The following is a 26,027-nucleotide window of genomic DNA, read 5'->3' on the forward strand; positions in this document are numbered from 1 at the left end:
TGCTGGGTTGGCCATTGGCCTTGGCAATCTTTTCCAACCTTCACGGTTCTGTGAATCTCTGATCTTTAAGAGACAAGATTCTCCAGAAGGCAGCTTCAGTTCCTGCTGTGACAATACCAGTGCTTTTTCCTAAGCCTAGATGCCTGTGGGCACTTTAGCAAGCTGCTGAACCACTGGAGAGCGTGGCACTGCCCAGAGTCTAGCCTGGCTCTGCGAGGATTCAAAACTGCTCACTGCGAATGCATGGCTGCAGACCCATCTGAGACATCGGCTCCGTGTTCCAGCTTCCCCACTAAATACTCATCCTCTGGCTGCACCAACTGGCAAACTCAGCAGAGGTCTGAAATTTGACCTTCATCTCAGGCACATCACCTCCAGCACACAGTGCCTTTAGCTGAAGGCTGAGACAGGCAGGAGAGGTGCACGCTGCTGCTCCCGAGATAAGCGGAGGGATCAGGGCAGCTGGGTGAGCACTCAGCCTAAACAATGCCTTCAGAGTCCGAGCTGTGTTCATACCCAAATTAATTTCAAATGTGCACAGCAGTAGAAGGGGCAATTTGCATGAGGTGTCACGTGGAGCTGCACAGGACTGTGCACATTTAAACAGCAAAGCAACCAAGCGCAGCCCAGGCGGGTGTGTTAAGCCATTTGTGCAGAGAAACGACAGCTGAGTATCACAGCAGAAGAAAACAAATGGCTGCAAGCACCCAGGATGCAGAGTCAGCTCAGAACTTGTGAAACACCTACCTTCATCCACCATCCTGAAAGCTGCTTGGATTCACATTATCATGCCATGAGCTCATCCACCAGTCCTTTCTGGTGCAGACTCCATGCAAGGCTCCAGGCTTGGGGCAGAGTGGCAGGAAAGCTACCCAGCAGGGAAAGACCTGGAATGTTGGTCAACAGCCAGCTGAAGATGAGCCAGAGTGTGCCCAGGTGGCCAAAAAGGCCACCAGCATCCTGGCTTGGATCAGTAATGGTGTGGCCAGCAGGAGCAGGGCAGGGACTGTGCCCCTGTACTCAGCACAGCGGGGGGATACGGCACACCTTGAGGACTGGGTTCAGTTTTGGGGTCCTCACTACAAGGAGGACATTGAGGGGCTAGAGCAGGCCCAGAGAAGGGCAGCAAAGCTGGTGAAGGGTCTGGAGAACAGGTCTGATGAGGGGTGGCTGAGGGAACTGGAGTCATTTAGTCTGGAGGACAAGAGGCTGAGCAGGTTGTAGAGAGGTGGGTGTTGGGCCTCTTCCTAGTAACTAGTGATAGGAGGAGAGGAAATAGGCTCAAGCTGCACCAGGGGAGGTTTAGGTTGGCTATTACAAGAAAACTCTTAACTGAAAAAGTTCTCAAAGACTGGAACAGGCTGCCCAGGTTGGTGATTGAATCCCCATGCCTGGAGATGTCTAAAAGAGGCAGAGATGTGGTGCTGAGGGACATGGTTTAGCACCAGTCTCAGCTGAGCTAGAGAATGGTTGGACTCAGTGATCTTAAAGGTCTTTTCCAACCAAAGCAATGCTCTGAGTCCATGCCACTACTCTCTCCTTCACTTTTGTATCCTTGGTTTCACCTTAGCAAAACACTTTCTCACATGTCATACTTTCTGGGCTTTGTAGTGCCTTCATCTCCCAGTCTGAGTGACTCCTCTCTCACTCAGTACCACTGCAGGTGGTCCTGTTCTTGCCCCATAGTGGTAAAGGCCAGAGGCTGAAATATTGGTTCTGGGAGCCCAGGGGCAGGCACTGACAGCCTAACTCTTGGTGGTGTTAGGGCTGTGCTTGTGCAGAGTGCAACCTTCATGGCTTAGTTCTTGGTGCTTCTGTAAATCAGCCGATGCAACCTCTCTCTCAATGGGCTGGCAGCAAAAGCCAACAACATCCTTTAAGTGGGACTGCATTATCCTTTGGCAGGCACATCAGGAGGGCTGAGGCCTTTAAACCTGCTGAGGAGACTTTCACCCTCTGACCTACATTTTAGGACAATCCTGCATCTCTGACACGTGGGCTGGGTCCGCAGTGCAGCAGCGAGGCTGAGCTCTAAGGAATGAGCCATGGATATCCACAGTCTCACCTGCTTCCCTTTTCTTTCCCAGAAGGGGAGCAAGCAAAACCCTCCTGCTGCTCTGGAGGCAGCTAGAAGGACCAGAGAGCTATGTGAGCACTCAGGCTAAACCAGGGCTTCAGCCTGGTACCCATGAGCTCCTAGACCCCTGCTTCACCTGTCTTGTTTTCATTTACCCAGTTCTTTTTAAACTCCTCTAGCTCTGGATTTCCATCCTGATCTCTTCCTCTGCTTCCTCTTCCTGCCCATCATTGAATCCCAACCACAACCTGTCTTTTTCTGCCCTCCCTCATGTTCCTCCTCTCTCATCACTCTCTTTAACATGAACAACAGCTTCAGTTCCTTGTACTAAAAGAGAAAATAAGGTTCCAGGAAGACCTTAGAGCAGCCTTCCAGTACTGAAGGGGGCTACAAGAAATCTGGGAATGGTCTTTTTACAAGGGCTTGGAGTGACAGGATGAGAAGAAATGGATTGAAGCTTGAAGAAGGCAGACTGAGGCTGGAGGTCAGGAAGAAATTCTTACCAGTGAGGGTGGTGAGGCACTGGAACAGGTTCCCCAGGGAAGTTGTGGATGCCACTCCTTGTCCAGCCTGCATTTGTGCTTGGGATTGCCTCTACCCAGGGTCAGGACCTTACACCTGGGTTTATTGAACTTCATGAGGCTGGCTTGAGCCCACCCATCCAAGTCCCTCTGTGTGCCATTTCAGGCTTATATAGCCCATCACCACATGGGTGTGACTCAAATACCTCCACTGCAGGTGTGTTTAACTGGTCCACTTGTTTTGGTTAATGATGATGTTCAGCTGTGTTCACAAAACACTAGCCTGACTAAATTCATTCTTCAGACACTAGCAGAGGACACAACTCCTTGGTTTAGGAATGGCTCAGAAACCTTCCACCTTCTAGATCATTTAGCAAGGCTTGGATGCTACCTTCCTTCGGTGACCTTCCTGAGAAATTAGCATCCCTTCAGCCAGGCCAGGCTGCAGTGCAGATTTGACCAGTGCATGCTGTAGACATCAAACTGTGTTCCTCTGACATTCAAAAATTGGAGTCACTCTAGGTTTGTTTGCTATCTTGTTTGTTGAACCCTCATGGTGTGTCCAGCAGTTGACAAAGTCTGGCCTCCAGACTAGCCTGGCTGCCCTGGAGCATCTGCCCTGCTGCCACTGGAGCTCTAACTAGGAGCCACAGAGATGCAGGACAGGTCCCTGGAGCAGAGAGTGACATTTGTTTCCCTGCCAGCTTCCTTGTGAGGATTGATCTGAAGTTGAAGATGGTTTTGCTTGCATTCTGGTCACTCCCAGGGAACGCTGGGCTTCGGATCAATGTGGAATGCGTCACTGAATGGTCTATTACTCACTGAGGGCAATGTGCACTTGGAGACACAGCAGCCCTCAATGAAGATTCAATTCTGCCTCCGAGGATCAAAGCAGGAATGAAGCAGGGGAACTACTTAACTCTTTTACATGGCACTGAAGTGGGTGGTTGCCCGTGTCAGGGCAATTCCTCATGGCAGCTTCCAGTTGTGCTCCTGCTTGAATGGCCCTCCCCACAGCCACATCCTTGAGCAGGGCACACAGCTGCGTTCTTCCTGAGGCTGTCCATTCCCTCTGCATCAGGGCTTGCACAGGAGCTACTCCACTTTGTCCACGCTGCTGTGCCCAGGTCAGACTGCAGGCCTGAGGAGCACAGCAAGGCCCATGGTGCTTTCCTACCAGTACCTTTGTGCTCACAGCTGCCCGATTTATTTGCTTTTAATTTCGTAGATCCATAGATTGGTTTAGGTTGGAAGGGACCTTAAAGATCATCCAGTTCCAAGCCCCTTGCCATTGGGCAGGGAAACCTCCCACTAGCTATCCATGACCTCCCTGGGCAACCTGTTCCAGTGTCTCACCACCCTCACTGGAAAGAATTTCTTCCTGATCTCCAGTCTCAATCTGCCCTCCTCAAGCTTCAATCCATTCCCTCTTATCCTATCACCACAAGCCCTTGTAATAAAGTCCCTTCCTGGCTTTCTTGTAGGCTCCCTTCAGGTACTGGAAGGCTGCTCTAAGGTATCCCCAGAGCCTTTTCTACTCCAGGCTGAACAGCCCTAACTCTCTCAGCCTGTCCCCATAGGGGAGGTTCTCCATCCCTCTGATCATCTTCGTGGCCCTTCTCTGGGCCTTCTCCAGCAGGTCGACAACCTTCTTGTGTTGCCTCCCCCATAGCTGGACACAGCACTCCAGGTGAAATCTCAGCTCAGGTGAGCTCCCTCCCCAGGATGCTGGGGAGATGCTGGGGAGATGCTGGGAAGGTATGCAGGACTGGAAGCAGGCTGGAAAGTAAGAAGTCAGCATGGGCAGGAGGGCAAGAGTGATGCTGTGGCAAGTGGTGATGGAAAGGGACTGGACTAGGGAGTCAGTGTTCCAGGAAGTCAGAAGAAGAAGGGGCAGCTCACAAGTCTTCTGAAAGGAAAAGAGCAAATCCTGGTGAAGAAGTGGAACATTTGAGCATCTGTAGCCTCTGCTGAGAAAAACATCTGATGACAAATCAGCAGGAAGGGCTGAAGCTCTGGCTGGAAGAGGATGAGGTTTCTGCAAGACATCTCGTTGCACCAATGAGTACATGAATCTGAACTTTCAGCACAGGGAGAATTTGTCACCTCCTCAGTCAAATACTCCAGCCTGCCCAGGCCCAGCTGCAGGTGGTTTACTGGTGAGGATCAGGCAGAGGGAACAGGTGGACAGTCACCTAAAACAACAGGGCTAAGGGATAGTCCTCTCACACTTGGCACAGGGGCAGAAGAGGTGTGGGTCAGCCTCTCACACGTGGGTGTCCTGGGCCAGCCACTCATGTGTCTGCTTCCAATGGACCCACAGAGACCCTGTCCAGGGTGCAAGGTGCCATGTGGTCCGGCCCTGCAACAGGAGGTGGTCCTGGGTCCTTCCAGTGGACAGACACCCCAGGGCAGAGTCCAATATCAAGCCAGGCCCAGAGAGCTTGCTCCTTCCTCCAACAGTAAAGCAGTGGTTCAGGGACACCTCCTGTGGCTGAAGGACTCAGACAGCAGGAGCAGCCTTTCAGGGCGGCCACCGTGTCTTGGGACTGGTCTACAGCAGCTCCTCTGTGCCCAGCCCAGCACCAGCCACCACCAGAGCTTGAGAAGTGGGGGAATTGCAGGAGACAAAGATGCTTAATTACAGAGCAGCCCTGGAAACCAGCAGCAGCAGCAGCAGCACTGTGGCCAGGAGGGGAGGCAGCAGGGCTGGAAATAGAAAGTGCGGAGGCAGCCGCGGGGAACAGAGTGCGGGAGGCTCCTGTGCCGGCATCACTCCATCTCCCTTCCTTTCCCTCGCAGTTTCTTACACCTCTCCCAGACATACTGGTGGCTCCCAGCATGTGACAAGCTGCCCCAAAACATGGCTGGGAGGCAGCAGCTTATGGAAGCAGAACAGCTCTGTGGAACAGAGGAGGGTCAAAGGGCCTCTTTTGGCCAGCAAGAAGACCAAGACAAGAGGGATGCAGGGCCACACCGCCCTGTCTACCCCCCAAGAAGAGACTGTGGGATGGCAGATGTCTGAGCTCACACTGGGGTCTGCCCAGAGTGAAGTGCCTCTCATCCCACCCTGGAATCTCCATCACAGCCTCTTCCACAGCACTAAGAGCTCTGCTTGCAGTATTTTGCAAAGATTTATTTAAAAATGTTGAAACTAACATCCCACAAGAATTGAATAGTTCACCACGAGGAGAAGAGAAATCCTACAAAAAATATATATCACAGCTCACAAGGGCAGAGGAGGGGAAAGAGCAAGACTGAGCAGGGAAGCAGGAGGGAGGACGGAGGGGAGGATGGGAGCCGCAGAACAGGACTGAGTGGTGAAGGGAGAACAAGAGAGGAGTGGGGAGAATGAAACAGCAGGAGGGGAGAGTTAACTGGGAGGGAAACCATGGTACAGGACAGGAGTAGGAAGTGGGAAAACATTGGGAAAGGGAAACAACAGGAAAAAAGGAGTGGAGAGCCAGCAGTTGGTGGAAAAAAAGGGGAGCCCTACCTGTGTGGTCTCGCCAGGGCAGGGTGAGGACTAGAGTGAGACATCAGCAGGGGGGCAATCTGGCAGCTGGAGTGTGGTGCAGGGGTTTTGTGCTGCAGGGCTGGGCTCTGAGGCTGTGCTGTGGTTTCATTCTGGGCAGTGTGAAGGTGGTTGTGTTTGGGAATTGCAGGGAATGAGCAAACAGCTCTTTTCTAAACGTTTTTCCTTGTGGGGAACAAAGGGACCAGATTTGCAAGGGCACTTAGGTGCCATTGAGGAAGAGGTAGATAGCCCTCTCTGAAGCCATGGGATGCTTGGCTGGATGTGAGTCCCTGTCGTGAAGTGCACACTGGAGGTCTGCTCCCCTGCCTACCAGTTTCAACTGAGCAAATAGGAAAGCCCAAAGCAGGATTTGGCCTTGTGGTCCTGACATTCTGCTGGGTAACCAGGGGGAGACTTCAGTTCTTGTCCTGAAACAATACAGAGTGGAAGAGAGAGGTTGTCCTGAGACCTTCCCTCCTTCCCACTGCGCTCACCCTTGCATTAACCAAGCCATGTTCCCCCAGGAGCTCCCCACAGATATGGTGCCTTTGACTCCACTGGCCTGTCAGGATGTTGCCTCTATAACACAGAAATGTTGGGCAGGCTCAGCCCAAGACCATCAACATTTGCAGCTGGTTTTCACACTCACTTCTCTCTCTGTAAAATTTTCATTGGAACAAAATGGATCCAGATCTTTCTCCTCCAGTCACCTAGAAGACAGGGAAACCTGATGGGCTGTGACTGAAAAGGTGCTGGCCTCTACCTTGACCTGGTACTTGATGCACTGTCTTGTGTGCACGGTCCACAGGGAAGAGGTTGCAGGCATGGTCTGGCTCCAGTCTGCATGGGGGATGATGCTTTAGAAGGCTCCAGCCATGAAGAAAGCAGACCCAGTGAGATTGTTTATTGACTGGAAGAGGCTTGTGTGTCCACAGGTGCTTGGACTGGTTTGTTCTGGGGACAAAGTGTAGCAATGCATGTTTGGGCAGCACAATGAAGTTGCTTCATGTATCTAACCTGTTTTGTGTAAGAGGGTGAATGACTGCCACAAAGACAGATTTGGCTGGAAACAGTGGCCTTGGAAAAGATGTTCAGCATGTCCAATTGTCCATCACTGTGTTGCCCAGCTTCCCCCTTACCACAGCAGCCATGAAAGGCTTCATTCCCTGGTGATACTTTTAACAAAACCAGAGAGGTGTAAAAGAGGGACAAAAACCCAACCCAAGCCATCAAAACCAGATTTGTTTGTGGAGGTTCCAAAAGCCTGGCCAGCAGAACACAGGGCTTCCTTGCATCAAGTGTTGGAGCATGGTATTCACTACACCCTGCCACATTGTTACAGACCTTCTCTCCATGCAGCATGTAGAAAGGAAAGTCCAAGGGCAGCCCTTGAAGTGGTAGAGTCTAAACTCTGGCATTGTTTCAACGAGGACTATTGATCAAGGAGCAATCTAATTAATCTGATCTGGAAGATTACTGAAACCAATTCAAGCCATTGTAAACTGCCAGCAATAAGCAGTGCAGCCTATTGCAGACCACATGCAGATATCCTTCCCCAGTGCTGGTGTGCCAGCAAGAAGAGGAACAGCCCTGAGATGCCCTCAAGCTGTTGGAGGTGGTGGTGAATGGGGCAGCAGGCAGGACCAGCCATCTTCCATCTTCTCTGTCCTGTCCATTTGCAGCTTGAATGTCCACCAAAGCCTTGAATGGAGTCTGGATGAAGAAAAGGCTCAGTGATAGGTGGATCTAGGGTAAAGTAATAGAGTATCCTCTGCTCTGTGTGGAGACTCTGCCTGTGCTTAGACTGGAGACCTCCAGAGTTCTTTTCCACCTACATCTCCCAGCTATTTTGTGCTTTTAATAAGCCAATAACTTTATTTGACTTGTCCTTTTCTCCCAGTCTCTACTGTTTTTCTGCAAAGCTCATTGCAATTTGCACTCTCATTGGAACGTCCTTTGTGGTGAGTCAGATGGGGCCTGAGATCACCTAACAACGCAGCTGGGTACATGGGCAGAACCAGGCACCTAGTGAAACTCCCTATAAAGAACAGGCCCTTACTGCAGAGATGAAGAGTGAAAGGTCCATTTTCTTTTCTCCAAGGTGACTTTTGTCAGAGACTTTCTCTGGTGCATCAGGACCTTCAAAATGTGGGTGCATTTCCTGCCGCTTGCCACATCAGTCCAGCAAGGTGTTTGTATAACATAGGGGCACCTTTACCTAAATCTACCTAATTTCAGCTCAGTGGCTGTCAAGGTGGGGCTTGTGAATTGCTTTTCATGCCTCCACAAAAGCCAGGGGAAAGCAACTGTTGTAATTTAGCTGAGATTGGCCATTTTGCACTTCCTCAGAGTCACAGCCATGAGTCAGTACATAGGAAGAGGTTGAGATGTGCTGGCCTTGCTCGCACAGCTCACTGACATTTGGCTGCCTGGCGCCCAGACCATACAGCACCAAAATGTATGCTCAGGCAACTGCTTTGCACTGATACCTGTGCCATTGGTTTTGGTCCCTAACCAGCTGGGGCAACACAGTTTTGGAGGTGAACATCCCAGCTATCCCCTTTCTCATGCCCTCGGTGAACGCTGCCTTGTGTGCTTCCAGTCACCTTGCATTCCAGGAGACTCCCAGCAGCAGCAGAGGGCAATCCTACAAATGTTCCCAAGGTCAAGCCTAAATTGCTCTTTGTCATTCCCAGAGAGTCAAGTCTGCTGCTTGTTGCCTGTGGCATGAGTGCCTGGAAGCAATTCTCCAGCTGGGCCCAGCAAATCCCAAGTTCCTCAGCTGTATCTGCACGCCATGCTTTAGCTGCTCCGGCAGTGTCCTGAGGCACAAGAGCTAAACAACATGATAGGCAGAGAGCTTCACCTCAGATTTTCAGAAGAACATCACCATACACTGGTGCTCTTCAGAAAAGCTTTGCTGTAGGAGGCTGGGGAATTGGAGGGGGACAGCAAGGAGGTGGAATGGGACAGCAAGGAGGCTCCCAAGAGATCAAAACATTAGGAAAGCCAAAGGAACCTTTCCAACTTAACTGGCGAGAGAAGTGGTGGTGGGAGGAACTGAGAGAAAAAAATGGGGACAAGGGGATGAAGAAAGATGCAAACTGAAGAGTGAAAACAGAGTATTAGGCAGCAAGAAAATGGCAAGATGTGAATATCTTCCATCTGGAGGGGGAGGTGATGTTTCTTTAAAGCGAATGGGTTGCTGACAGGAGCCAGGTGCTGAGCGAGCCTCTTCTGCCCAAGCCTCACCTCCCCTTGGGAGGGGTCAAGGCCTCAGGACCAGAAGAACCTGCAACCACCTGAGTCCCAGCTCAGGGGAGACTGAGCCCTGGCAGGTAATCCTGCAGCCACTGAACTCCAGGTGTTCACTTCAAAGCACACGAGATGGGAAGGGGCACACAGAGGGGTGAGGGCCCACAGGGACAGGAGTACGCCTTTCCACCTCGCCTACCCCCGGCGTCAGGCATGCACTGGTGGGAGAGTCACAGAGATCCATGTATGTGTCTGTGTGTGCTAGGAGAGGAGCTGGGCAGGACAAGATTTCACACCACCACCACCAGCTGCCTTCCCTCCCACCATTCTGCTCTCTCATCACCCTGTCCTGTGTGGATTGGGGGGGTACCCCAACCTTCCCCCAGCAGGAAGCTAAGGAGGCCCAGCTTGTCCATTTGCCCAGGCACATCCTGGTGGCCTTGGTTAATCATGGTGGTGGTGGTGGGCAGCTGTGGCACAGGGAGGTGGTTTGTTCCTGGGGCAGCAGGGGCAGCGGGAGCCTGTGCTCGCTGGCTGTGACAGGAGGGTGAATGGAGCCAGCTCTGCTTCTCCTGTGAGTGTCACAGGTTCACCAGTGGGATTCTGGGGGGAAAAGGGAATCAGAAATTAATTAGCAATAGGCACTCACATTGCCCCACCACTCCAATCACCTGGCACCTTAGTCCTGCCTCAGTGTGCCTCTGCCCCCATCCCTCGCCACCCTTTCCCACCCCAGTTCCCCAGCCACTCACCGGTTGAGCTGGAAGGCTGTGCTTTTCCTGTGGTCCCCCAGTTTCTCCACACCCTCCTGGCCCTGCCTGGACTCCTCTGCCTTGGGTGTGGGGGCCAGTGAGTCGCTGTAGGGCCCCAGGATGCTGATGGTGGTGGGGGAGAGGTCCGTGAGGGGCTGCTGGCTTTCCTGCTGCCTGCCACTGCCCTGCTGCCCGGAGTGCCGCCGGCGTTTCTGATTACGGTCCCAGCTTTGGAGAAAGAGACAAGGGGTGAGGGAAAGAGCAGCCTCTCTCCCCAGTGCTCAACGAGACAGAGGTTCGTTGGGTCCCACAATGTTTGGTGTTAGAGCCCAGCAGGGGCTTACAGCATGGGATCTGCTCCCTTGGGACAAATGGCTTCCAAGCCCACAGTCCTCCTGCCCACCCACCTGCAGATACTGGCGTGGTGACAGTCTCCATCAGCCCAAACACTACTCACCAGAACTTGAATATGATCCCAGTGGCGACCAGAACAATGATTATGGAGATGGTGATGGTGATGTACAGCTGGGGGTCCACACCTGCAAGACAGATGGTGACACGGGGGGTGCGACAGCCGTCCCCACCAGTCCCTGTTGAGCAGCAGTGCAAGGACAGGTTCCTGCTGGGGCTCTCCTATATTTTGCAGAAGCAGCTGCTCCTGCGAGGACAGGGAGGGGGTGAAAGGAGCACAGGGCTGATTTACCTTCCCCCCGGGGCCCGAACAAGAAGGGCCGCAGGGTGGCCGGCGTCTCTCGAAGGTTGAGCCCCGCATTGTGCAGGAGCGAGTGCGAGTTGGGCTGCGCCGTTGCCATCCCGTGCGGCGACACGAAGGTGTATCCCAGCGGCGGGAAGCCTGGGTTGGCCGAGTTGGTGTCTCCTCCGTCCTCGTCTGACACAGTGGGGCCCCAAACAATGGCCCAGGGGTATTGGGAGGAAGGCATTCCGTCCTCAAAGCCGGAGGGGGTGGCGGGGCGAGCCCCCGGCGCCTGGCGCCGCAGCCTCATGACGTGCCGCAGCTCTCCTGCCTGCTGCGCCGGGGCCCGCTGGCGGGGCACGGCAAAGCGAGAATCTCTCTCCGGCACTGAGGTCCTGTCCCAGATGCAAATAGGACGCGGGGCTGAAGAGCTCCGACGGGTGCAGAGAGGTCGAGCAGCCGCCGGGCCCCGAGAGCGAAGAGACCAGACGCCAGGAGCTGGGACAGCTGAGACCAGGAGGAGGAGATGCCAAAGCTGCAGGGAGTGGATGTAGGAGAGGAGTGGAGGCATCCTGCTGCAGGCCAGGAGGGAGGAAGGAGAGAGTCTTATCTGAAATGTCCCTCCCGTTGAAAGGCCAAGCCCGGAGCAGCCGGGAGCAGCCTGCCACCTACGTTCCTGTCGCCTTCCCGTGTTGCCAGCGAATGTGGGAAGCTGTGAACCTACCAGGCACTGGGCTCCATCTCAGATGCAGCAGTGTCTTTGCTCACTGAGGATCTTTTCTCATCTTCACTGGGAACCAAAAAGGAGAGGTGTCAGTGTCCCCTCACCCAGCAGCAACTGCTCTCTCCCTGGGAGCAGTGTGTGCCACTGCAGGCAACCTCCCAGCCCCAGTGGAGACCCACTCCTGCACTTGTGCCCCCGTGCCTCCATGCTGCCCTGCACAGAGGTGCATCATCCCCCTGACCCCAGTGCCACAGGGAAACACGGATCTTAGCACACATATGCAAAAGCAAGGAGCAGTCTCTGGAGCACACATGCAGAAGCACAAGCACAGCTTCCCTGTGGACTCCCCTGACTGGGGCCAGAGGAGGATTTGGCATCTTTGTTTGCTTATCACTGGAACAAGTTGGACTGTGCTTGTTTATAGTCCAGAGCCCGTGATCCATTTATTAAAAAAGGAGCTTCCTCATTGTGTGCCAGGGTGAGGGAGCAAGAGGGGAAGCATGAGAGTGAGAAACCAAGCAGAGCAAGAAAGAGCGAATCAGCGAGAAAAGTCCAGCCTCACTAAAGCATTTAAGAGCAAAAATAAGCCTATCAAATATTTAGTATTTGCTTTCCTCTTGGCTAGCATGGAATTATCTTCCCATCCTGCTTATCCTAATGTTCTCTGCTCTGTTCCGTCTCTCCCTTTCTCCCCTCTCTCTCCCACCTGCCATGGCTGAGCAGTAGGCAGCAGCAGTAACACAGAGTAATGGCTGGAGTTCTGCACTGGCCACACGCTCCCCTCTGGCACCAGTCTGGCAGTGGCAGAGCTGCCCTTCATACCTCTGCCCCTTTCCTCGGCCGGGCGCTGCGCAGCGCCAGCTTTGCCCTGTGAGCTGTTATGCTCCTGACCCGTGCTTGCCTTCGCACGCACACACACAGTCACTCAAGATATTCAGCTTCCTCCTTCATCCTCGAAGGGGAAAGGACAAATGCTGACAACTCCACGGTCATGCCCTTCTGCACCTGCCAGGACAGAGAAATGGGGGGATGCTGAGCGAGGGAGTCAACGCAGAGGCAAACTCTGCACCTCCAGCCCCCGGGCAGCAGCCCTGCACCTCCTGGCTCCCAAGGTGTTCCTGCCGCCCCCTCCGGCTCAGCCCATGCCCTGACCTAAACCTGCATCCCCTCCAGAGCTCCCCTTCCTCTTGCTGAGGGAAGGGCCCACTGCACGCTGTGGTAAGGGGACTCATGCCCCCGTGGTACACCTGAGGAGAGGGGCTGGGAGGAAGGGCACCAAGAGTGAGGAGCTGTCTAGCTCCTGCTGCATTAACTGGGGATATTTTTAGTTTCCTTCTGTTAAATATTTAAACAATGTTCACAGAAGAGAGAAAAAAAAAAAAAAAAAAAAAGAAAGAAAGAAAGAAAAAAGAAAAGGAATTGTCGGCTAGTGCCCTGCCCTTCCCTTCGGGGCGAGAGGGATCTCTGGAGGGATCCTGAGATGAAGATGAGGAGAAAAGAGCAGCTATTCTCAGCATTTCTTTGTACTTTGCTCCTGAACCCCTAAGCTTTGGAGGGAACTCGATATTAAAATGCAGTTCTTCAGAGAGGCAGCAGAACGTAGCAAGTTTCTTCTGAAGCCAGAGGCTGGTGAGATCTTGGCCATCTGGATGATGATCACGATGCTGTGGAGGATCACGTCTGGCAACACAAATCTGTGACACAATTTCTTTTGGACTTTGGAAAGGGAGGGAATTTCAAGTGTCAGGGACCTCCTTATGTGAGTCCCTGGGCTAGAGAGCACACAGACTGCTCGAGTGCTTTCCAGGTGGCTTGGAGTGCCTGGGACTCATCAAGGGACAGTGGTTCCCTGGGGTGAAGAGCCTGTTCTGCTTGTGGCATGACATCCTGTTACAGCTCTGCTCTTCAGGGGCTGTTTTGCATCAGGCAGCAGGAGGTGTGGATCCAGTACCACCCCAGGAGTGGAGACCTTTTCCAGGTGCAGGTAGACCTTAGAGCACATGCAACTACCAGCACTCCTCCTAAGGCAGATGGCTCTAGCAGCACAAACACGCTTGGGTGTAGGTGGGTAAGTGTGCTGGATCACTCATCTCACTGTGCTCTTCTTGCTTGTTGGGATGTCTGATGAGGGAGACCTTGCTGTACTGCTCAGCTGAGATTGTGAGCTCCAGCAACAGCACCCCAAAACCATGGATTCCCAGGGTCTGAGGCCTGGGTATAAGAAACCCTACAGAGCCTAATCCTGAATTGCTTTCAATCCCCAGCAGTCTGAATTTTAGCCTTTTGCCACAGGTAAGAGCTGTAAGAGGAGTCAAAGGAAGGAGCAAGACCCAGCACTGACCTCCTCATGAGCACGTAATGCCATGGAGGTGACAACATGGACATCAGGTGTAAGCCTCAGACCTGAGACACTGCTGTGCACAGGTTCTGCTGCCAATGGTGAAGAGCAGGTGACTACTGGTGCCTCTATCCCGAAGGTGGTGAGTGCAGGAAGGAGGCAATGTCAGTCAGTCTTGGTCACAGAATCATGGAATCATAGAATTGGTCCAACTGTTCTCTAGCTCTGCCATCTCTGATGCTAATCCATGTCCCTCAGCACCACATCTCAGTATCTTTTAAACACCTCCAGGGATAGGCATTAAACCACATCCCTAGGGAGCTTGTTACAGCATTTGAGAACATTTTCAGTCCAGAAGTTTCTTCTACACATTCTGGTTTGCTAATCATCTTGTGGCCAGAGCCTGAGAGCATGTCCTGCATTAGCACGCACAGGAGAGGTTGTGGAGGGGTTGGGAGAAGCACAGAGATGTCTCCCACAGCATAAACACCATGAGAGCAAAGGAGGGTTTCAGGTGGAAATGCTGACTGGTGAGGGCTTGGTGTCCACTCTGCATGGAGCACAAAGCACAGGTGTCCCTGTGGCTTATTGACAAAGCAGTAGCTAAGCCACCTCTGCGGCATCTGTAGCTAGCCACTGGTGGGGGGGATTGTGTCCTGGGCCCAGATGCTGCTGTGTGGGAAGGCAAGTGTCACAAATGCCCTTAATTCAGCTCCCAGTGTGGATGCTGAATAAAGAGGTCTTCAGAAAGAAGGAGGGGACACTAAGGCTCCTACTACCTGAACTTACAAATCCCAGTATCCACACACCTTACACAGTTCAAGAAGCCTTCGTGTGCCAGAGCAGAGAGACTGCATGTCTGCAACGGTACCACATGGCATGGCTCTTGCTTTCAGATCTGTTTCCCAGGTCTAATCGTGAGAAAATCAGCCAGGGCTGCTCCCAGCATCCAAAGATGGACCTGTGAATTCTCACTGTAGGTAGAGAGCCTTCATCGCAGCCTTCCAGTCCTTTGAAGCACAGATGACAAGAGTGTGAATGACAAAGCTGTTTCCCCTAGGGCACTTCATTGAGCTCCGTTTGTGAATCTTGGTGCCTGAAAGCTGTGAGTAAGAATTACACCACTTTTTGCTGCTGCATATGGACCTCACTACTGATCCAGACCAGAGATCCCTGAGGGTTAATCTATTTAGAGCTGCTCTCATCACATTTGCAGGATGGAAGCATGAATCCTGCTGCTGTTCCCCAGCTTCCTCGCTCTGTGTAAGTCTCCCACAGCACAGACCCAGCACTGCTGGGACATGAGAGAGCAGATCTCAGTAGCCATGCCCCAAAGCAGGTAACCCAGCTCACCAAGGAGGGGCTGGAGATTTACATCCTAACTGCTGCCTAGGAGCAAAGCCTGCTGCACTTCTGCTCAGACCGGGGAGCACAGGCTACACCCTGAATGTGTCATCCTGAGCTCCAGTGTTTGGATGCTACCACGCCCCTAGGAAGCCCTAGGATTCGCTGCTGGCAGCTCCTTCTCTGTGTCCAGGTCTCTTGAACACCGCGATCCCCAAAACAAATCCTATTGGCATATAGAAGAGCCAAGGTGCAAGCCGTGCACAGGCAATGTCCATGTTGCATCTCCCTCACATCAAATGCAAGCTGTAACCTGCTGTTGCAGAATGCTGAACACTGAAGTGTGGCAAATTCAGAAGAGAAACCAAACTGTGACTGAGGAGGGGCACATGCCAGCAGAAGCCACCTAAATAGTGACCCGGTCCCAGCTGCCTGGAGACTTCGTCTGGCCCTGTTTCTAACAGGGAGGCTTCAGTTCAATCAGAAGTTATGGGCTTGATGCAGGAAAGGAGATTGGTGAAATTCTCTGGCCTGTGCTCTGCTGTAGGTCAGAGTCAGTGATCAAAATGGTCCCTCTGGCCTTAAAATTTGAGAATCTCACAGCTTTCTCAATGCCTGGCCAACATCAGCCCTGACTGGAGAGCAACTGAATGGAGCTGAGCACACACAAGCCTTGTCAGTGAGAAGTGGGTAGAGCCTCCTTCCATCTGGGGATAGGAAAAGGGTTGCATCTGATTCTGTCTGGCTCAGCTGGCAGATGATGATCTATCTGTATTTTTGTAACATCTCGAGCTTGACTGCTGTGATACTGTGCCTCTAGGATTGAAGCTGTCTGCTCTCTGAGCACTCCAGCTAGTTCAGAATGCAGCACTCTGTTTGCTCAGTGACTCAAGCTGCTGGGAATGCACCACCGTGCCCCCCTGCACCCCACATTGCCTCACCTTTGAGCACAGAGTCCAGTTCAAGGTCTGCAAGCCAGCATTCAAAGCCCAGTAAGGGACAGGACCCAGTGACCTAAGCAATCAATCACCTCTCCTTATGCAGTGATGACCTCACATTCCGCTGGAACAATGAAATTGCCAACCAGTTTGGGAAGAGAGGGAAAGGATGGAAGAAGGGGAGAGAGGCTCATGACCCTGAGGAACAAAACATTTACAGGAGCTGGGCCAAGATTATGAAACTTACTGCTGGCTGAAATACTGCTTGCCATTAAGCAACCCCGCAGTGCCAAGAGCTTCATGCAAATCCTGGCTTTGCCCAGCTCCCCCACCGCAACGATCCCGCTCGGAATGGTCATAAAAAATACTCAAAACAAACCCGAGGAGGACCCAGCCCTCCTGGCCGCGGAAGAACACTAGGCTGGCCATCATTTTTTCACTCCCGGTCAGAATTAAGGGTTATGGTGATGGCTACTGATGCCAGACTGTGATGTGGGACTGTGGAACCTAGCAGCTACCTCCCAAGAATCGAGCAGAGCAAGTTTGGGCGCTGGCGGTGAGGCCCCCACACGCTGTCTGCTGCCCCAGACACACCACGCCTGTGTTTTAATCGGTGGCCGTGAAGATCCCAGAGTTCATGCTCCAAGAGGCAGAGATGCAGTCCTCACTGGTTTAGGAGCAGGAAGCATGAAGCCCGATGCCGCTGCACTTGGCTGGATGGAGATGGGCAAAGGGAGGACTCCTGGAGCAGTTGCCCCAGGGAGTTAATTCTGCTGCACTCGGAGGAGTTTCAGCAGCTCAGAGTGTGAATCTGAATGCTGGTACCCTGCGGGGAGCCAAGCCAAGCCCATCTGGGGAAGGAGCCCTCACTGTGCACGGGGCCAGGGCCCACAGCACACACAGGGGGCTGAATGTGGGGGGTTGCAGTCTGAATGCAGCAGCGCACGTCAAGGCTGCTCTGCTTGGTGTCTGAGGCTGAGAGCGTTGGTGGCAGCAGCTGGGAAAGGCTGACACTGCTTGCCCTGTGTCAGTGAAGGTCTTGCAGCGTTTGGTGAGTGCCAGTGGGAATTCCTGTTATAGGGTACCAGAATGAACCCTTATGGGATGGGTATGGAAATCCTAGTCTGGAGCAGAATCCTAGGCTGGAAGGGGGATGGTGCATTTGAACATTTTGTTAGCTAAGGAATGAGTGTGTGAAGCCCATCAGTAGTCCTATGAGCTCAAGTCTCCCTGCATTTGGGAACTGTGAGTGTGGCCCCGTTCCAAGAAGCTCTCTAGGATGCCAGTCCCCTGATATCTAGTGCCTGTCTGCAATACGTGTCATGAGTCTGCCAATCTTCTGACTCTCAGTTTCCTACTGTTCCTGGGCATCTAAGTGCTTCAGCTGCTGAGTCTCCAGATACGAATTGCTCTCTCTTGCACCGTGCACCCTTGGCCAAGGCAGGAGGTACTGACCCCTCCGCTTCCTTTCTCCAGCTGCACCAATTTGGCTGAAGTCGCCTTTCCTCAGTGCAGGCTCTAGTGCTCCAGCACAACAGGTCTGTGATGGAGCCCAGAGCTGGAGGGCAAAAGACAGCGATGCCTCGGCTCTGCCCCCTCCCTCCCAGCCCCTTGGGCATCCCCTGCCCCAGACTGAAAGGAGAAGAAGGGTTGGGGGGAAAGAGGCAGCCATGTAGAACGAGGCAGAACACCTAGATGGAAGAGGAGAAAAAAAGAAGGGGGAGAAAGGACACAGGGAAGGAGACGGGGAGAGGTGACTTGGAGACGGGCACGAATCCTTCCCTACTCCTCTCGCCTGCAGCCCCATCCCCACCCCGTCCCCCAAGCCCGGGATGAGAGGATGAACTTACCTTGCTGGGAGACGAGTGGGGCACAGCCGGGGCGGCGAAGCAGGGGGATGGAGGAGCAGAGCTGCTGCTACCCGTGCCTCTCATGGCCAGGACGAAGGAAGAAGAGGAGGAGGAAGAGGAGGAGGAAGGTTTGACGAGGCTGAGCCCTGGCTGAGGGAGAGGGAGCGAGAGATGCCTTGAAATAAACAGCTGCCGAGCACTGGTCCAGCCCCTCTTTCTCTCTCTCCGTCTCTGTCTCTCTCGCTCGCTGCCTCCCGTTAACCCCATGACTGCTGGCACGGGCACGTCCGGCACCGTGCCCCCCGCTGCAGCCCTGGGGAAGCACTGGGGGAGTCGGGTGGGAGGCAGCGGACGGGTTCCCCACCCCCGGCCCGGGAACCCCTCTTGCCCCGGCAGCCGGGCGCGAAGGCTCCTCCCGCTCCCTGCCCGCCCGCGCTAAGCTCCCGCAGCCCCGCGTCCGCCGTCCGCCGGACCTGCCCCCCCCCCCGCCGCCGCTGCCCGCTCGGCTCGGCTCCGCTCGGCTCGGCTCCGCTCCTCTCCCCCGACTCCTCGGTTATTTCGGGCTCTTCACAGGAAGCGATTTAGGTTGCCATGGAGAGAGGGTGTCTCCAAGGGACCCGTCGCTCCAGCTCGCTCCGGCGAATGCCACCCCCGGACGGGTCCGTCCTTAGGAACGGAGGCCCCCGCTTCCCCCCCGGAATCCACTTCCCTCGGGCTTACCCCCGCCGCAGTCCCCTCGGGGAGATGTCACCCCGACGGCCGCCCCTCGCCGCCACGCCGGTCCCGCCTCCCGATCCCTGCATCCCCGCATCCGTCATCCCGGGCCCCGGGTACCCCTGTGAGCCGTGGTACCGGAGGGGTGTGGGAGATGGGAAGGAGCAGGGGGATGCTCCCGAGGGGGCACAGCTTGGGCGGGCGGGCAGCCGGGTGCAGTTGAGGCTCATGGCCAGAGCCGAGCCGCCCACGCGTGGCCCGGGTGGGAGCACACGGTACTGTGGGAGCAATGAGGGGGATCTGCCCAAGGTGAGTTTGCCCACCAACGGATCGCCCAGGTCGTTTGGGGCTGTACCCCAAGCGTGTCTCTGCCCAGGGATCAGCGGGATGCGTCTGGAAGTGTAGGGATGTGGCAGTGGAATTGAAGAAAGAAGTCGGTGTGCCTTTGAGAGGCCGTGTGTTTCACAGGGAAGATCTCCCTCCACCATCAAGCACCAACCAGAAAGCAGAGTCCAAATCAGAAGGGAGCAGCTGAGCAACCAGCGGGCGAGAGAAGAAAGTCAATGACAGAAAGACAGTTTCCACTCCAGGGTCTGAAATATGAGGGAGCAAGAAAGTAATTTCCTCTGATCCTCAGAAACAATCAAACTTTTCATCATAAAGCAATGAGGAAAAACTGTGCCTGACCCTGGGAAAAAAAAAAACCCAAACCCCAGCAACAAATAGCAGAGATAGCACTGAGCTGTAAAGCAGCCTGCACTGCATCGGGCATGGGCGTAGGTGACGAACGGACACAGAGTACCAAAGCCGAGCACGGCAGGATGCCTGGAACAGATCCTGCCAACTTTGGACAGACACCTGGGGGGGCTGAGTCCATTGTGCTGCCTCAGGCCAGCTGCGAGCTCCCGCCCTGATGAACCGGGCTGAGCTGAGCGTTCCTATGCCAGGACCTTTGAGCCTTGGGTGTGTTTTTGTGAGCGTGTCTGGGAGAGTCAACAGGTGTTTCGTGCCTTCAGGAGCAACGTCGGGGTATGTGTACTGGCACGGGGAGGTGGTTGCACTGAGGTCTGTGGGAGGTCGGGACAGGGGAGGGCAGTGCTTTGGGGGGAGATGTCACAGCCTGGGTTTGTGCGAGACGCAGCATCATTGTGTGTCACAAGGCATGTACACGCCTGAGCCCCCTGCCTTTTGTCTCCCTCATGCACAGGGCTTTACATCCCAGCTTATTCAGGCTTTGGTCACATTTTCCAGCCTTTTCATCCCTAGCCCTTATGGGACTTGTACAGAGGATGTCTGCGGAGCTTGCTCAGTGAGCCCTCACACACTCACCCCAAAACCACCGGCAGAGGCATGGCTGGGGACAGGGCCAGCATTCAGCCCGCCTTGCTCTCTGAGCTTCCCCCCCTGCCTTCTCACCTGGGGTTAGCGGAAGGTAGAAAGCTCTGGAAGGGGCTACATCAGCCACATGGGCTCTTTCTGACCTTTTCAAGTTCTGACAAATGTGTTTAGTATAATTGGGAAGCACAAAACAGATGAGAAATTTCAACTGGGGAAAGGTCAGTTAAAGGGCGAAAATCCAAATGACGCAAACACTGAAAATCCCCCTGAAGAGCAGAACCAGAGAAGGAAGCAAAAGGAGCCAGTGACAGAAAAGAGAACAGGCAGGAGGCAGGAGGGACCAAGAAAATCCTAGAAGATGCGGGGGACAGTCAGGAAAGTCATCGAGGTGACAGGGACAGCAAGAGCAAGGACTGATGTCACTCTTGCATCACTCTGACATGATATGAAAGGAATGGCTGGTTTGGAGCTCAGGTGCTCTGGGTGGGGTGGGCTCAGAGGAAAGCTGATGTGGAATTATAGGGAAATTTGAGGAGAGAAATGGAATCAGGTGGGCTGATGGAGGAGCAGCTGGGCAGCTGTGGGACGAGGATACCAGAGTGACACTAAGTATTATAGTGGTACTGTGAAGGAGTTAAAACAAGGGTGATAGAGAATGGAAATGTAAAAAGCATCTCTGTTTGGCCAGGATTTGGACTAGGATCGGTGTGTGTGGTGTGAGGACAATGATCTCCTCACCTGGCCATACCTGGGCAGGATATGAGACTGTCACTGCCCTCTGGCAGAATCACTTTTAAATCACCATGTGCAGACCATTTACACCCAGCAGTCCCCACTGCTGCTCGGTTTAGCATTGTTTCCTAAGGGCAGGCAGCCCTGTGTGGTTGCCCTGCCATCTGCAGATCTTTGCCTGTCCGGCTGTCTTTTAGCCATGGGTTTGACAAAAGGCCCAGAGTCTAAAAAGTAAATAAGCTCCAATAAGTGATATCAGAACAGGCAGCCTGGCAGAGGAGAGACTGTCAGTGCCTGTGCTGGAAGAAAGCCCATAGACATGCTGCTGGACAAAACCCCACAGACCAGAGCGATCCAGCCAGCAGGCCAAAGAATTAGCTTGGAGCAGAGGAGCCTGAGGGGTGACCTCACTCATGTTGATGAAAATATGAAGGGCAGTGTTGGGAGGCAAGATGTGACAGGCAGTGTTGGGAGGCTCTGCTCAGTGGTGTCCAGTGATAGGACAAGGGGCAATGTGGACAAGCTGGAGCAGAGGAAGTTCCATGTGAACATGAAGAGAAACTTCTTCATTTCAACAATGCCAGAGCCCTGGAGCCGTCTGCCCAGAGAGGTTGTGGAGTCTCTTTCTCTGAGGTTATTCCAAACCCACCTGGATGTGTTCCTGTGTGACCTGCCCTAGGTGATGCTGCTCTGGCAGGGGGTTTGGCCTGGATGATCTTTGGAGGTTCCTCCCAACCTCTAACGTTCTGTGATACAGGGAAGGTTGCACAGGTCAGAGTGATGGAGGAGAAGCCTGGTGACATAGACTGCAGACCAAGGACTTGAAGATGTGGCAGACTGTGGAAATGGTGCCTTAAGATACCCCAGCTGAAGGCACAGCAGTGGGAAGTATAGGAAATAAATCCATAGAGGACCCAGTTTCCTTGGCCCTACTGTTCAATGAACAACCAGTTAATAAACTCTGGAATATCAGAGACATCCCAGAAGACTGGAAGAGATCTGTGCTGTGCCAGTATTTGTAAAGAGCAAACAGAAGACCTGAAAGATTCTGGGCAAAGCAACAAAGAGCTCACATGAGATTCTCCAGTTAATGCCAATCTGCCTGGTTTGGAGGAAACCAACCTTGCTGCATGAACTTGTTTTGTTCTTGTCAGTCTTTGATGTGACTGCAAGTTTGTTTGGAAAAAGTGATGGCTTAGATTTATCCAGGCTTCTGGAAGCATTAATATCCCAAAGCATGCTAATGAGAACCCCCCACAGAGCAGGAAGTGCAGCAAGCTGGTTAACTCCATTTAACCACCTGTGACCACAAAGGAGGTCATCCTCGGAAGCCTGCCATTGAGTGGCAGTGTTCCTTCCATGGATGCCCTGGAACGAGCCCTGGGCCAGGTATGACTCACTGCTTTATTCAGTGCTCAGTGAGCAGATGCAGCTCATTGTGCCACAATGTACTGAGGACACTAATATTGTTACAGGGTTAAAAATAATGAGGCTAGCAGCAGCACAGAATGACCTACTGCACTTGGTGGTCATCCTCATAAAACTTCTTACAGGAGAGCTGAGAGCAAATTGTACAACCATGAACAGGGAAGGGGGGGAGGGAAGAAAAGTCAATATCTGCAGAGAAGAACTTCCAGTCCTGAAGAGAAGTGATTTGAAAAGGATGAAAACCAGGCTGAAAACCCAACACCAGGCCAGTGAGCCAGGCTGCAACAATGGATGTGGAGTGATTCCTGGCCGTGCAAAGGCAGAAGTAAGGAAGAGACGTGAGGAGGCGATTAAACCTCTGCCTGTGTCAGCGTTGAGTCCAGTGCTGGAAGACTGCAGGCTCCTTCATGCTCTATATTTTAAAAATAACTTTGAATCAAAGGAGATCTGAAGGCTGGAGATCTCAGTAGTTTAAAGAGGTCAACCTGTTTGAGGCACCAGAAAGCAGAATGAGCCGTGGCTTGCTTGCGGTAGTGCTTCCTTCCTGGAGAAAAGTCTGACAGGTATTCCGGCAAAGAATAACAAGGGCCAGTCACTGGGGAGTGATTAATCACAGAAACAAACTACCAAGTGAAGTGCAAGATCCTCTGTCTTCTGAAGTCTTTGAATCATGACCGGAGGCCTGTCTGGAAGACAGTTCATGGTCAGCAAAATACTGAGGGCTGTGCGAGCAGATTGGAAGAAGAGTCTCCGTGCAGTTACCTGCTTTGTAAACTCCTCTGTAGGCAGGTGCTAGTGGGCTGCCTTTACATGTAACTTAGGTACAGGCATCATGACCTGTGTGCATTAGCCCAGCGTGAGTTCTAGGGTTAAAAGGCTTCTGGATCATGTTGGTATCCAAGTGTTTCACCCTGGCCTCCTTTGTCCTTTGCAGGGTTTCTGTCTCGGAGCCTGTGCTACACACAGTTGTGAAAAATTGCCTCAGAAGATGTGAGCTCAGATACATTTGGAGAAAGACTGGGAGGAAAGTGTCATCAATGTTTTGACAAGTGATTTGCATTCTGTGGTGGCAAAGAGAGAAACCTAGGATGAGGCAGTAGAGCTCCAGGCTTTAAAGTGGGACAGCGAGCACATAGGAAAGAAGGTGGATTCACATCACGAGGAGAATGGAAGCTTCTTTCTGGAAAGATCAGAGCAAGATCAGAGAAAGGGATGATGCTAGAGGTTGTTACAGGGAGATCAGAAATCCTAAACATTCAGCAATAACACTGCAGAAGTCACCATGTCACCAGATCTATCTGAAGATGATGAAATGCTGTAAAGACAGCTTTCAGCTGCACTTCTCGCCTCCTACTTTCCGCTCTTTAGTTTACATGAAAATCACATTTCACAGTTTCCCTGTGACCATAAAGGCAGGCGTTTGCTTTGTGAATACATTGGAAGTATGGGAATTCATGCCTCCAGGAGTCTGCAATTTAATCCCAACCCTCGGCTCCCAGATCAGGGGACGAGGCAAAGGCTTTGCTAAGTTAAGGTAATGTAGCAACGTGCTCTCGGGAGGGATGACGCATGCCAGGAAAACAACATCCTTCCCATTTGGAGTGCTCAGCAGCTCATTCATTCAAAGGACTTTCTTGGTCTTTGTCCTCCTATTAGCTCTATGCAGGATAAAGGAGCCGACAAACATGTGGGGACCCGGCACAAATACAGGACCTAAGGGTTGGGGTGGAGAAAGAGGGACAGAGAGCATCATGTAGCCAGGATGCTTGGGCTGCCTGGCTTTATCTGACTAATAATGAAAGGCAGCAAGTGTGTCAGGGAGTGTGAGGGAAACAGATCAATAGAGAGATAAAACTGAGACAGAAAGAGCTGGTGAGAGGGTGGGGAACAGCGTAACAAACCACTACAAATCAGTAAGGCTACGTCTGAACCTGATTTGAATGCACCCTGTGCTGGCCTAAGTGAAGGGAGGAGGTGTAGGGCTATGGGGAATCAGACCTAACTGCAGAGACAGAGAGGGAAAAGTAAGATGGAGACAGTCCTCCTGCTCCTGCTGCCTTGTAACCTGCCATCACAGCTCTGACCCAGCCTTGTAAGCCCTGCATCTCCTTGCATCCTCCTATGTGGAGGAGCCCAGGTCTTGCTAGCTCTGAGAATACAGACTAATAGATAGCCTTTCAGCACTGCTTTGTGCCCCCAGCAGAAGATGTTCAGAGAAGCCTTTTTGTTCAGCTCAAGATTTTTGAGGCAAGTGAGACTGAGACATCCCAAAGCTAAGGGAGCATTAGAGCACCTATATATCTGCTCTGCCAGAGCAGGGCAAAGACTTCCCCTGTCAGGGCATCTGTTTGCCTCTCTGGCCCAGACACTCAGAAGCATTTTGTTCCTTCTGCCTGGAATTAGTGTTGTGTGACCTCCACCTAACTCTAGTGGCATGACCATTAACATTAGAAACTTGGTTTTCCACACTGACCATTGCTGTCCATACTGCTTCCTTCTTCTGTTGGTAGCCTCAGCATGGAGACCAAGCACTGAAGGAGCCTCAGGGGCTGACTCTGAGAAGGGGTAGGCATATGGCTTTTCAAGGAGCTTGGACCATCCTCTCACTAGGAGGCATAATGCCCTAACTTCCCAGGACAACCATGGGCTGTATTTTCTAGCTCCAAAATTGTGTCTAGAGCAGTACTCTAAACTGTGTTTGGAGCTGCCCAAAGGAGCCTTCTCTACAACTCAGCCACAGCAGTGGTGTGAGAACTAGAGTCAAAGCAAGTGATGAGAAGAGAGTTGTTGGTACTGGCAACAAGAACCTTAACCAATGTAGACTTTTACCCAGATGAGGACTTCAGGATGCTGTGCTTATTTCAATACATTACACTTACAGAATGGTGGCCAAGCACAAGCTGCCCTCTAATATGCTCTAAAGTGATCCCCAAGATGAAGACCAGTTCTCTGGCTGGCAGCCACGTGTTGGGAGTGCAAGCTTGCTCTGACAGCACTAAGCTGTCATGCTAAAGCCATGCTGCCTGCACACACTATATTGGACTCCATCAACGTGTTGCCTCCTTAGCTTTCATGGGAAACCATCCCTGATTGCTGAAGAAGCCATCTGTGAGGAAGTTGGTGCTGGACTGGAAACTCTGTTGGTTCTGGGCTGGAAACTCTGTTGGTTCTGGGCTGGAAACTCTGTTGGTGCTGGACTAGAAACTCTGTTGGTTCTGGGCTGGAAACTCTGTTGGTGCTGGACTAGAAACTCTGTTGGTTCTGGGCTGGAAACTCTGTTGGTGCTGGACTAGAAACTCTGTTGGTTCTGGGCTGGAAACTCTGTTGGTGCTGGACTAGAAACTCTGTTGGTTCTGGGCTGGAAACTCTGTTGGTGCTGGACTAGAAACTCTGTTGGTTCTGGGCTGGAAACTCTGTTGGTGCTGGACTGGAAACCCTGTTGGTGCTGGGCTGGAAACTCTTGGCCCAAAAGCTTGCTCATGCTTATTGAAACAAGTCTTTGCTGACTGCATTCCTGCCAGTCCCCCTCAAAACTCACCTCTGCCTACAACCTGATTTATACAATACAAGAAGAGCTATGAAGGTGTTTTGTGTTTTTAACAAAATGACCCTCACTTTTGAGTCCCATCCCTGTAAAAGCAGCTTTTTCACCTAGCATGGGAAAGTGTGCCCTCAGTGATGCCTCCTGATCACATTACCCTAACTCATTTGGCCATGAAGAGCTCCTTAACGTATACCATAAACATTTCTATCCTCAAGGAGTGTTTAAACTGTCTTTTTATGGCCATACCCTGCCTGCACCAGG

The 26,027-nt window shown here is 52.7% G+C and overlaps 1 protein-coding gene across 2 annotated transcripts; it reads right to left on the bottom strand.

The window, feature by feature from the left end:
- Positions 1-5,721: 5,721 nt before the first annotated feature.
- On the bottom strand, positions 5,722-18,751 carry PIANP (PILR alpha associated neural protein). Of its 2 annotated transcripts, XM_068142029.1 has the most exons (7): positions 18,731-18,751; positions 18,011-18,160; positions 11,541-11,606; positions 10,826-11,391; positions 10,580-10,661; positions 10,123-10,350; positions 5,722-9,973 (listed from the first exon to the last, which is right to left on the bottom strand). In XM_068142029.1, exons 3-7 carry the CDS (start codon positions 11,555-11,557, stop codon positions 9,952-9,954), a joined length of 915 nt encoding a protein of 304 aa, XP_067998130.1. In that variant the 5' UTR covers positions 11,558-11,606; positions 18,011-18,160; positions 18,731-18,751; the 3' UTR covers positions 5,722-9,951. The 2 variants fall into 2 exon arrangements, with proteins under 2 accessions (XP_067998130.1, XP_067998131.1); XM_068142030.1 differs by lacking the exon at positions 18,731-18,751 and having other exon boundaries at positions 10,826-11,388; positions 18,011-18,220.
- Positions 18,752-26,027: the final 7,276 nt, after the last annotated feature.

Source organism: Melanerpes formicivorus, unplaced genomic scaffold (genome assembly GCF_026170545.1).
Source record: "Melanerpes formicivorus ecotype bairdi unplaced genomic scaffold, bMelFor1.0.p_v2 SCAF_8, whole genome shotgun sequence".
Taxonomy (NCBI): Eukaryota; Metazoa; Chordata; class Aves; order Piciformes; family Picidae; genus Melanerpes; species Melanerpes formicivorus.

Coding starts and splice junctions, on each gene's coding strand:
- PIANP (XM_068142029.1), bottom strand. Junction 10,351..10,579: donor GGGATCATATTCAAGTTCTG/GTGAGTAGTGTT, acceptor CTTTCTCCAAAG/CTGGGACCGTAATCAGAAAC. Junction 9,974..10,122: donor ACAGCCTTCCAGCTCAACCG/GTGAGTGGCTGG, acceptor TTTTCCCCCCAG/AATCCCACTGGTGAACCTGT.